General features: G+C 37.1%; 1 protein-coding gene across 1 annotated transcript in view; it reads right to left on the minus strand.

Moving 5' to 3' along the window:
* Positions 1 to 2,309: 2,309 nt before the first annotated feature.
* The window catches only part of STXBP4 (syntaxin binding protein 4), a 225,469-nt gene continuing 214,563 nt past the window's right edge, over positions 2,310 to 13,215 (minus strand). Inside the window, exon 17 of the mRNA XM_044675076.1 lies at positions 2,310 to 2,802. Within this exon, the coding sequence (XP_044531011.1) occupies positions 2,688 to 2,802 (115 nt within the window). The 3' untranslated portion in view covers positions 2,310 to 2,687. The remainder of the gene's footprint in view (positions 2,803 to 13,215) is intronic.

Here is a 13,215-nt window from a genome sequence, read left to right on the forward strand (position 1 = left end):
GAAGGAAATGGCAAACCACTCTGGTACCTTTGTCAATAAAACCCCAAATGGGGTCCTGAAGAGTTAGAAATGATTGAAAAGAGACTGAACAACAAATGTTTATGTTTATTCCTATGTCTTTTATATCTGCATCTATATCTCCAAATATACCTAAATATGGGCCCAAATATATTTATATATGGATTATAGTTTTAGACCCAAAAAGGTCCTCAGAGATCAGCTGTTACCCCACCTCTCCCCACCTCTATTTTGGGTATAAAGAAGCTGGGACCCAAAAAGATTCAATGACTTGCATGAGGTGCTCTTGATCATTTGCAATCCAGCCCTGGAACCTCGAGCTAAGTGAGATGTGTGTGAAGACTAACGTTAAGCTGGAACATGACTTGGGTTTTGGTTTCTGCTTCATCATTCACTAGTTTGTCAGTGAGCGAGTCATTTCCTTCTTTGGACCTCATTTTCCTCATCTGTAACTAAATCGGGGGTTCTGAATCTTTTGTGTGTGTATGCCTGATAGCCCTCTTTGGTCACCTGGTGAAATCTAATATTTTTAATTTTAAAAAAAAGTAATATTTTTAAATTCATGAAATACAAACCATAGGATAGTAGAGAAAAATCAATTATACTGAAATAGTTATCAAAGTATTAAAAAAAAGTTTCATGGTCCACAGGTTACCATATAGTAGATAGATATTTAATAAAATAGTTATTGAACCGAATTAGATATACATAGTTGTTTGCATGTTGTCTCCTTCTTTGGGGTGTGAATTCCTTGAGAGCAGGGTCTATTTTTTGGTTTGTTTGTCTTTGCCTTTTTTTGCACTCCCCGGAGCTTAGTACAGTGTCTGGCACACAGTAGGTGCTCCCAGATGCTGCTCGCCTGATCTGATGGGGACTACAGTTGGAATCTTGCAGCACCTCAGGGCTTTATGATCACCAATTGTCATTTTACTACGGGGCAAATTTAATAAGAGATTTCTGGCTGATGGAAGGCAGGCTAGAAACTAGGATTTTTTGCACTGCATGCCCAGATTCCTGTTAAGTCCTCATGGATTAAGGTTCCTATATCGCTATGAAACTGGTTTTAGAACAAAGCAGGTTAAGCATCTCAATATTCGCTGCCTCTCTTTTTCATCTGGCTTTGTGTGGGTGTGTATAATGTTTTCCCCTTTTATTCCAGTGTGCTAGGAAGGAATGATTTGGAGCTTAAGATTCAGTGGTCCTTTACTTTCTGTCTTGGTATCAATTCTGGGGTGGGCAATCCAGATGAAATGATCTGCCCAGAGTCACATAGGTAGTGTGTAAAGCTAGATTTGAAACCAGGCTTGGCAATGTGCTACCTCGCTGATCCAGTGGCCCATTACTTTTAGGGCTTTTTTAGGAACCACTAGTATAATAAAATAAAGTTTCATGAACAGTGATAAGTCTTAGGCAGTTAAAACAAAACCGGAACTGTGATTTCCCCAATAGAGCAAGCTCCTAGGGAGGAACTTGCTCTTCTAATGCAAAGGGCAACTTCTTGGCGGCCTCAAGACTTAGAAGGTTGCTTGAGGGCACTGAAATGTTAGGTGTCACACAGTAGTCAGAGGTAGGACTGGAGCCCAGGTCTTCCAGACTAAGAGGCCACTTTCTATCCACCAAATTTCATGCTGCCTCTCAATTAATACTTAAAATAGCTTTTGGAGTAAATGGATGCAGGCATGAGTGAACAGAGGAACCCCAAGAGTCCAATACTGAGACATGTACTCAATGAGCTCACAATAAGTATACAGTGAGTCTGGCTGGCAAATTCTCCTTCTACTCACTCCCTACCCCCAATTCCAAGAAAAGCCACTTCAACACTAGGGACTTTCCTGGCTGAATATTAAGTTTCAGTGGGAAGTCTTGTCCTCTGCTAGAGAAAATTCTTAGATAATGGAAGAAATTTCAAGAAATTTTCTTCTGCCTGGTGAAGAAATAGAAGAAAGGGAAAGTAGGGAAAAAAGGTATGAATGTGGTAGACACCTGGTGGATATTTGCTGAATGAATAAATGAAAAAGATGCCTCAAGTAAGTAGTGTTATTATACAGAGAGCATGGGTGACTCATAGATGCCCTCTACTATCTGAGGCCAGTGTGGGTATAGTTATGAAATTAGCATTCATTTATGGAATGTTGTTTTATGAATTCCTGAGTGTTTTCAGATGGGCACTGTAGATGCTTCCTCATACTGGCAGACACCCATAGCAACTTGGACCACAAATTATGATGACACATAAATATAAAGAATTAATGTATTATCAAATAGTATTTAAATGAAAATGCGAAAACATATAATTTTTCAAAAGGATATTTAAATACAAATCATTTTCAAAGCCATCACAGCTTATTTCCAAAGGAAGAAAAATAGCTCATATAATTTTGCAAAGATACAATTCCTTACCATTTAGAAAAACCTGAAAAGATTATTGTTTTTAAAAAACTATTAGTGTATCGCCAGTGGATTATCCTAGGGGTAAGTGTTGAAATGAACTGAACAGGGAATGTGCATACACTTAAATAGGATGTTTGGTTTAAACAAATAGGATAAGTTCATTGCCCCTATTTTACAACTTCTACACATGGCATTTGGTTTGTCCCCACAGCATGCTGGATGCCAGTTTCACTAGTTCAAGCCATTCTGAAAATGATGCTATTCTCTATCAGAAACTATCAACTCTTTTGGTTGGGAGGGTCTCTGGGGCAATCTTCTTCATTGTCTTCCGAGCAGGACAAGTTCAGCGCACTTGTCACAGGGTGGATCCATGATGTGGTCTGTGTTACATGACTGAAAAGAAACAGAGAAAACAGTAAGAAGCTTCCAGATCATCATCTTAGCCATTTATAGAGATGTCAATTCAACTCCAATGAAGAGAATTTAGCATGGCCAGATCCTCAGATTATTCTAGGAAGTAGAAATTATCAAAACTCTTTTGTACTGGTTAACAAGTAAAAAGTTATTGAGGAAATAATTTAGGTAAAAAATCAAAACAATTTAGTATTGTCATACATAATATATGTATATGTAATATAAAAATATTGTTAATTATCTTAATATTTTTTTAAACCAAGGTTGCCAATTGTTGGTGTTAAGGATAACCAAAGCTTCTCGGAAAACTGGAAAGCAATTTGGCAGAAATTAGTTCATCTTAAATAGATGCCACAATAAGCTCCAAATGGATACAAATATAAAAAAGTTACATAGTATGTGACTGTCTAATAATAAATAACACATTAACTATAATAAACATTTCATAATAAATGCATATAAATGACCAATAAATTAGAGGAGAATGGAAGGTGGTTCCTTGCATAACTATGAGTAGGGAGAGAATTCTAAACTAAATGGGATGTGTTGATCTTAGAAGATAAAATGTACTACTCTGACTACATAAAATTGAAAAGCTTTTGCATAAATGAAATCAATGCAGTTGAAATGAGAAGAAAAATGGATAATGGGGAAAAATCTTTGCAGCAATTATGCCTGAAAAAGTTTTTATATAAAAGATTTATACAGGATTGACAAAAGATACAAGAATCAAAGCATTTCTTAATAGATAAATAGTCAGTGGATACGAATGAACAATTCTCAGAAGAAGAAATGGAAGCGATCAACAACCACATGAAAGAATGCTCCAAGTCTTTAATAACACAGAGAAACTGGGTGGTAAGAGTAGAAGGAGGGAGTCTTTGGGAAGTTATCATGATGTTAAAAAAAAAGAACATATATCAGCTAGCTTTAACAAATCTTTCTGCATAACAACCCTTTCATAGCTAGACATTAATTGATCTAGTGCTTCTTAAGTTTGCCATGGCTACACTCTTAGTATAAAAATATATTTTTTTCTTGCTCTGTGCCACCTCAGAGGGCAACAACATATAGAGTGAGTTACCTCATGTTATTCGCCCTCTAATAAATAATGACAGATTTTGATGGTGCTTTTAAGGTTTCTAAAAGGCCTCAGTTTCCTCATCTATAAGATTAAGATATCACCTACCTCCCAAAATTGTTGTGAGAATCAAAACAGACGTTTGTAAGCTGCTTTGCAATTAAAAAAAAATTCTTTACCTTTCATCTTAGAATCAATACTCTATATTGGTTCCAAGGCAGAAGAGTGGTAAGGGCTAGGCAATGGGGAGTAAGTGACTTGTCCAGGATCATCCAGGTAGGAAGTGTCTGAGTCCAGACTTGAATCCAGGACCTCCCTTCTCTGGGCCTGGCTCTCCATCCATTGAGCCACCCAGCTGCCCCCTGAGAGTTCTTTTCAGAGTTTATGCTCTACTTCTCTGCTTTTAAAGAAAGAATGGGTTACCTTGTGGGGAAGGATGCCATCAACACTTTCATACTGGGTGATCTAGTGAAGCTGATTAGGTATTTACAGACAACTTGAACAGGCAAGATGCCTTTAGAGTGAGGAATCCTGATAGCTTTCTCCCTGTGACATAATGAGTCATAATTCTATTGCCTGCTATCCATGTTATTAATATCTTTTAAAACTGTTTTAATGAGAAACTAACTCTTTATGGAGACTAATGGCACGTTAGCACAGGAGATCTGGACAGATTTAACTTTTCTTACCAAGCCCTCTTAGAAACAGGAAAGTTGCCTTTTTAAAAAAAATGTTGACAAGTATAAATAATAGCTAACATTTATACAGCACTTTTAAAAGATTTCAAAGTTCTTCACATATATCATTTCATTTTATTGTAGCTAGGTTTTATATCTGGAACAGGTAGGTAGCATGGTGGATAGAACTCTGAGTCTGGAGACAGGAAGGTTCATCCTCCTGAGTTCAATCTGGCCTCAGACACTCACTAGCTGGGTGACTCTGAGCAAGTCACTTGATCCTATTTGCCTCAGTTTCTTCAGCTGTAAAATGAGCTGGAGAAGGAAATGGCAAACTACTCCAGTATGTTTGCCAAGAAAAAATGAGGCCAGGAAGAGTTAGATCTAACTGAATAATAATAAAAAGTATTTATATAGTTCTTTAAAGTTTGCAAAGCACTATACATAGGTTATTTCATTTGATCCTCAACAACAATTCTGTGAAATGTGCTATTATTATCCCTATTTTAGATAAGAGGAAACTCAGGCTTAGAGATGGTAAATGACTTGTCAGAGCTCTTAAGTGTCTGAGAGAGAATTTGAACTCAGGTTTTCCTGACTCAAAACCTACAGCTCTTAAGACACTGCATCATTTTAAGATGTACTTTAAACAGTACATCTTCACTGTGTAAGAGATCTGATACCATTATACAGTGAAAGGGGGAGATATGTCAGAGTAAGCATTTACAATTTGGATATCATGGCTTTTCTTAATAAACATTTTTTCCTTATACGCTTTAATTTTTGTTGCGAGATCATGAAAAGTATTTTAAAAGGATACTTGTAGTTTGAATTATCTCCATTCCCTTCATCCCTCCCCATTCCTTTTCTCTGTACCATTTTGTGGTTAGTTTAAAGGAGATTAACAAAACAGAATAAAACCCTGAGCAACATAGATAAAGAAGAATGAATTTTTTGCTGAAGGGTGAATGAAGTTGCCTGTTTGCAAATGTAGAATCTTGAAGAATACTTTTGTCTGAAATATAATAATCTTCAATTTTCTTTTTATTTAAACTGATTATTTTTAAAATCTCAAACACAAAGCCTCTGCTAAGGAGAAAAAGTACATGGATGAAGGACTCTGAACAATGATTAGTGGAGAATTCCATTTGGAAATCAGACTTGTGAGATCTTTTTATCCCAGTGATAATCCCCCTTAGTTCCTTCAAATATTCAAATGAAATGTTCAAACCAATAGCTTTATCTTTTTGTTCTCCTAATATAATCCCTTACACTAATTAAAAACAAAAAAGACAAAACTAAAACCAAAAACGTAACCTACTCTCAAACTCCAACTTGCTTTGGACATAATAAAAATCAAGGTACTAACTGACTGGTGAAACTAAAGCTTAAACTGTGGAGAGGTGGGGATGTGGTTCATGGACACATTTTACAGATCTAGAAGCACAATGTTGTACCAATGGAGGAGATGGCACAATTTGCAAGCTTAAGGATAATAGAAATTGTGGAATTTAGAGGTAGAAGTAAGCTGAGACATATTCTAGCCAAACCCTGTACTTTACAGATAAAGAAATACAGCGGTTAGAGAAATGACTTGCCCAAAGTCACAAGGGCTAGTTGATAGGCAGCACCAGGATTCAAACACCAGTTTTCTGATTTCAAATCCAGGGTTTTTCCTACTTGTATTAAGAGTGTCTTCTTGAGGGGTTTTTAGGACTTTGCTGATTCGGTTCAGTATATACTATTATCTGATCTGTGATTGGCTCCGGGGCTACAGATATGAGTGTGATGCATGCCCATTTCTTAAGAAGCTTACAGTCTAACTGGAGGGAGAATACAGGGATCTGTCCACAGATGACTGTAATACAGAAGAGGGAAATAAATACAAAGGAGAAATCTGAGGAAGAGTTTAAAGTTTATGTATGAAACCTCTTCACCTTCTGGATGGCTATGTATATAGAAAGCACTGATTATCTGGGTGAGTGGATGGGTGGGCAAATCAGCCCCTTTTGTATAGGATTCTACCATCACATTTTAGTTCTACGAAAGTATTGTGGCTAAAGAGCTTTGACATAATCAATGTGATAAGATAATCCCAGATTTACTGGTCTAGAGAACATTCTAGAATTAGAAATATATCCTCTTTGATTTGTATATTTGGTAGGTCAGCTGAGAAGACAGAGTTCGAGTCAGTCCCTTTGACCCTGCTTAATTAATAAAGCCTCCATGGCTCATAAAGCAAGATGTTACCACTTAGTGTAAAAAATTTAGAGCCCTAAAGAGAAATGAGGCATCCTATAAAATATGAAAGTCTCTGAGTTGAACATACGCTACCGTTTCCCCTCCTCCCTTCCTTCCATTGTTCCTATGTGGAGAGATCCATCTGACCTCATTTCGGGAGTAATCAACTGTGGAGAGATGTATCTGAAAACCTACAAAGCTTTAAACTTGCTTTCTCTGAATGATTGCCAAGTCAGCTGTCAGTGACACTTGATCTGCAGAGATGTCTGTTTTGTTTTCTTCTTTAGAATAATAGTAAATTATAAGATACATTTTATAGCTTACCCAAACACAGGAGGGGAGTATATTTTATTTTGTTGGCAAAGAAATGCAAGTGAATTATTTAAATGCCATTATAATTACTCTCCTTATGGTTTGTACTTCCCAGCATGCAAAATGCTTTCTTTCAAAATCAAAATTTAGGACAACCTCTGTTAAAGGGACAAAAAAGGGGTTATAAAGACAAATAGTGTTCTGGTTTTATAGAAGCTTATTCTCACAGTCTCTTTCAACTACAAATGAAGCTCTTTATATCATATTTTCTGTTGGGGATGCCATTATTTATAACACTATATATGTATATATACACACATACATATATTTATCTGTTTGCATATGCATATTATTTTGTCACCTTTAATGGAAAGCTGCAGAACTACATTTTAATTATCTTTGTTTTCTCACAGGATTATAGATTTAAAGTTGAAAGGGGTTCTAGAAGTCATTTTTTTCATCTATCTATCTATCTATCTATCTATCTATCTATCTATCTATCTATCTATCTTACACAGATATTTGCATGTTGACTCTAGTAGACTGTGAGCTTTGGAGAGCAGGGATTTTTTTTTTTTTGCCTTCTCCTCCCAGCCCCCCAGTATTTAGCACAATACTTGTCACTTGTTAGGTACTTAATAAATGTTTATTGGCTGTCTGATCTAGTCTAATTCTTTCATTTTACAGATGAGGAAACTGAGATCCTCAATAAAGGTCAAGTGTCTTGCTCAAGGGTTACATTGCAAGTTAGTAGCAAATTAACAAGTTAATAAGTATTTATTAAGCACCTATTGTATGCCAGATACAAAGGAAGGCAAAAAGCAGTCTCTGCTCTCAAGGAGTTCACAATATAATGGGGAAGAGTCAGAATTTGAACCCAAGTCTGCTTTCAAACCCAATAATCTCCCATTGCACAACACAGTTTGTCAAATACTGTATTAGTAGGTCCTTAATATATGGTGAGATAAATGGATAAGAACCTATAATGTTTTTGTGAAGACTGTTTTACATCAAAGAAAAAACAAACTTTTACGTCAACATTTTTTTAGGCAACAAGACACAGGCACAAGAATAGACTTCCTAAGGGATATAAGTTTAAATGGGGAAAATGACTAGCTTGAGATAGTAATAGTAGTAGTTAGTACTTCTGTAGCTCCTAATATGTGTTAAGTACCATGCTAAGTGCTTTACAAATATTATCTGATTTGATCCTCTCAACAACCTTGCAAGGCAGATGTCACTATTATTCCCATTTTACATTTGAGGAAACTGAGGCAAACAGGTTAAGTGATTTTCCCAAGGATCACACAGCTATTGTCTGAGGTCACATTTGAAGACAAGTCTTTCTGTCTCCAGGCCCCTGTATTACTGTGATGGACAAAGCTCTCACAACAAAAAAATCCAGAGCGGGGCCAAGAACATCAGGATCTCAAAGCAGAGATAAGTAGTTTCAACAAAAATAATGAGGCCAACTTGCAATGATGATAAAGCATCGCCATAGCATTAGAAGCTTTGAGGGTACTGATCATTACAGGTTAAAGAATATCAGTCTTCTATCCCCAAATATACTTCTATATGAAAATAACAGGCATCTCATTCCCAAATACATTTGAGGAGTTTATTCTGCATTTTTCCAGTATAGAAACTGGAAAGTCAAAATAATTCTTCCTCTCCTAACTCTTCCTTGCTGTCTCTTGCCCCATGCTCACCCCAAATCTCTTGAAAACTGTAAGTGTTCTCTTTCTCCTCAAGTTCATTGAATTTACTTATCTTTAAACATGTTGTATTCCCTTCCTTTATTCTCAGTAGAATGTAAACTTCTTGAAGGCCGGTATTATTCTGTTTTTTTTTTGAGTTTCTCTCACCATTGGTGAATATATTGTCTTATATTAGGCAGGAACTTAGTGAATGTTGGATTCAATTGTTGGAGCTGATAAAATCCAATAGGATGTACTGGAAGTCTTAGGCTTGGAATCTGGAGAACAAATACTGATTCCCAATGTGCTTAGAATGCTAGTTATATGATCCTAAGTTACTTAATCTGAAGCTCAGTTTCTTCATTTGGAAAATAATAATAATACCTGAAGCACCTACTCTTTGGATTTTCTCATGAAGATCCAATGGAATAATATTCAGAAATTGTCTTAAAAATCCTAAACAAATCCATAAATTTCAGCAACTGTCAATATGACAATGAATGGTTCATACTGTAGCATCTGTGTAACTTAAGAAATTAGCAAAATTCCAACTGGTAATTAATATGGCACCGTCAAAATCTGAAATTTTTTTCTGGTCAAATTTTATCTTTAACATGTTATCCCTTAATATGAATCTCTTTTTAGAAAAAAAAAACCCTTACCTTTTATCTTAGAATCAATACTAAGTATCAGTTCCAAGGCAGAAGAGTGGTGAGGTCTAGGCAATGGGGGTCAAATGACTAGGTCAAGATCACACAACTAGGAAGTGTCTGAGGCCAGATTTGAACCCAGGAACTTCCTTCTCTAGGCCTGGCTCTCTATCTACTAGGCCACCTAGATGCCCTATGTACCTCTTACCAGAATAAATGAATATATTGAATGTGATCTATGATCCATGAAAGAAAAAATGTTTTAGACTTACCTTTTTTTTAAACTTAAAAAAAATCTCTAAGTTTCAGAAATCAAATCTACTAAGGTACAGGGAGATTTGGAGATGAAAAGAACTTTAAAGAACATTTAGAGAAATATAGCTAACTCTGAGTCTAATCTTCTTAGAGATGATTGTGATATGGGCAGATTGCCCCCAGTGGTGGTGAGGGTAGGGATATTTTGAATTTTGTTCTTACTATATCTTCTAAACAGATATCATATCAAAAGGAAAATAAAATAGTAAGGGCAGGGGCTTTTGACCTTTTTTTTTTGTCATTGTCACTTTGGAAGTCTGGTGAAGTATAAAGATCCCTTCTTAGGATATTTTTAAATACATAAAGTAAAATACATATAAATACAAAAGGAAGCAATTATATCTAAACAAAACTTTTGAAATAGATATATGTGGGGGAAAAACAAGTTCACAGAACCCAAGTTAAGAACCCCTAATTTGACCATCTTATTTTACAAGTGAGGACACTGAGTGAGGAGTGATTTGTCCAAAGTCACACAGAAAATGAAGTCACAAAGATGGGAGCAGGAATATGAAGGTCTGCTGATAAGAATCATTAGGAAATAGCTAATTGGAGAGGTGGGTAGAGAAATGAACCTGGAGTTAGGAGGAAGAGTTCAAATCTAACCTCAGATACTAGAAGCCCCATCTATAAAATAGGGGTAAAAATAGCACCTACCTCTAAGAGTTGTTGTTAGGATTAAGAGATAATATTTTCAAAGTGCTTTGGGAAACTTAAGCAATATGTAAATGCTAGTAAAGATTCCCAAACTCTAATTCTTGGATAGAACAATTAGCTATACAGATTGTATGCGTATCTATCTATCTATCTATCTATCTATCTATCTATCTATCTATCTACACACACACAGACACATAAAAAACAGATAGCTGGACAGAGATTGGACTGTGATTTCATCATAATAGGGAACTACTGTGAGGAAACTACCGACATAGGTCAGCATCTTTTCTACAGGGGTAGCTATGTGGCACAGTGGATAGAGCCCTGGGCTTGGAGTCAGGAAGACTCATCTTCTTGAGTTCAAATACATCCTTAGACACTTACTGTGTGACCCCTGGGCAAGTCATTCAACTCTATTTGCCTCAGTTTCCTCATCTATAAAATGAGTTGGGTAAGGCAATGGCAAACCACTCTAGTATCTTTTCCAAGAAGAACCCAAATGGGGCCATAAAGAGTTGGACACAACTGAAAAACTAAGGAATAAATGCCATTTCTATATAGCTTTTAGACTTAAGATTGCTGCCTAAAGCATTGAAGGGCTGTGACTTGCCCAGGATCACACTGTCAGTAATGTGTCAGATGAAAGCCTTGAACCTAGGACTTCTTGGCTCTAAGGCCAGGTCTCAATGCCTGAGACCACCCACTGCCTTTCACAATATGGATATGGCTACTTTAAAAAACTGCTGCAGAAAAATATGGGTGTGGACAAAGTCACTTTTATGATATCATACTGTCTTATAGAATTGAGATTTAGAACGAGGCAAACCATTCCCAAGGACAAAATGATTTTTCTTGAACTATGAACAATTTTTAAGCTATTATTTAAGAAACATGAAATCACCAAATCCAATCTAAGCGACATACACAGGGAGCAATAAATTCTCCTTGAGGAATGCAGAGAGAGGCTCTGATGCTGATTTTCTCATTTCCACTGATATCAGAAAAGAATGGTAGTGATGAAGAGAGTTGGGTGAGGGCTTATTTAAGAGCAAAAAAGAAAAATAATCAAAAAAACAAAACCAAAAAGATAGGTGTCCCCATGCAGTAGCAGGACAGACTTTTGAAACACTATCAGGGTGGGTGGGGGAGATATCAAATTACAGAGCTTGGCTAAGTCTGTGTGGGCATCAGGTTGCTTGGATATCCTGGACTTTAATCTAAGTTATGTGGTAGCTATAATCACTCTGATCTAGGGACTATGGAAAAACACTTTGCTTTGAGGTAATTTAGATATCTCTAATGGGGAGAGGGTATCAGAGCAAAAACTACACTGTAATAGAGATAATTTATCACCTGAAGAGATGGGAAGTTACTGCAGACGCTGGTTAAGTATTCTGGATCGAACTAATCAGGCTAGGGAGGTGGGAGGGTCATAGCATTAGTACTTGACAATAAATCTTGATAAATGCAGCAAGCAGGTAAGGTGCCAAGGAGGCAAACGAGCCCTAAATGTCTAGTGAAATAAAAATATAACTCCAAGGAGGCAATGAGGTTCCAAAATATTTCACCCAATACTGCCTTTCCTTCTGCGCAAAGCGCAAAGAAATATGTGCCATGCTTAAGTTCTACCTGTCAGAGGAAAGATATTTGGATATGGATGTTTTATTCATTTAAGTGGGCTTCGCTATATCACATGGAACCCAAGCCAGCTGGCTTGCTTCTTTTAAATGATGATTTCTCAGGCAGTACTTTATATTCTTCCACCCCTTCATAGATATTTATAGAAAATTCAGAGCAAGCTGTCTCAGGCTCAAGAGGCTATGCAGACTCTCTGCTCATGTGCTGGCATTCTGGGGCCCTTTCCTGGTCTTGGGGCCACAGGGTTGGCTGCTGATTCTGGCCTCTGATTTTAACTTAAAGCTCTGAGAAAATCTGCAGTTAAAAGAATTCTTGTCTACATCAGATCAGCACATGGCAATACAACCACACAGTTTTAAAAGGACCAGTGTTGCCTAGAGGGAGTGGGGGTACATGTCCAAAATCCCAGCGATCAGGGAGGATAAGGTTGGTAGATGACTTCAGCTTAGGAATTCTGAGCTGCAGTGGGGCCAGAGCTGAAAGGGTGTCCACACTAAGTCCAGAACCAGTTGGTGTGCTGCTGGGAGTGAGGGGAAGGGGATGGTAACCCAGGCTGACTAAGGAGGGAGAACTTGCCCAGATTAGAAATGGAGCAAGCCAAGGTTCCTGTACTGGGACCTAATGGTGGCATTTTCAGTTAGGGTGAGATTGGGAGACCTGCTCTCAAAACAAAACAAAACAAAACAACAACAAAAAAATGGCCACTATCTATTTTTTCCCTTTTTAACCCCCTTACTTTCTATCTTAGAATTGATGTGAAATATTGATTCCAAGGCAGAACCAAGTATTGGTTCCAAGGGCTAGGCAATTGGGGTTAAGTGATTTGCCTAGGGATCACACAGCTAGGAAGCGTCTGAGGCCAGATTTGCACCCAGGACCTCCTATCTCTGGGCTTGGCTCTCTGAGTCACCTAGCTGCCCTTAATATCTACGTTGTGAATTAATTTCAATTATGAAATGAATAATTTTAGCTCTGAAATCCAAAGTACAAGTTCCAACACCTGCATCATAGGTAGAGACTTATACTTTGATCATTTTCAGGTTATCTTACAGTTTGGGGCTTTAAGGAAAGGGATTACACATATCCATGATCCTTTCCCCTAAGACTTTACTTTCATATTT

This window comes from Gracilinanus agilis, chromosome 4 (genome assembly GCF_016433145.1).
Source record: "Gracilinanus agilis isolate LMUSP501 chromosome 4, AgileGrace, whole genome shotgun sequence".
In the NCBI taxonomy this organism is placed as follows: domain Eukaryota; kingdom Metazoa; phylum Chordata; class Mammalia; order Didelphimorphia; family Didelphidae; genus Gracilinanus; species Gracilinanus agilis.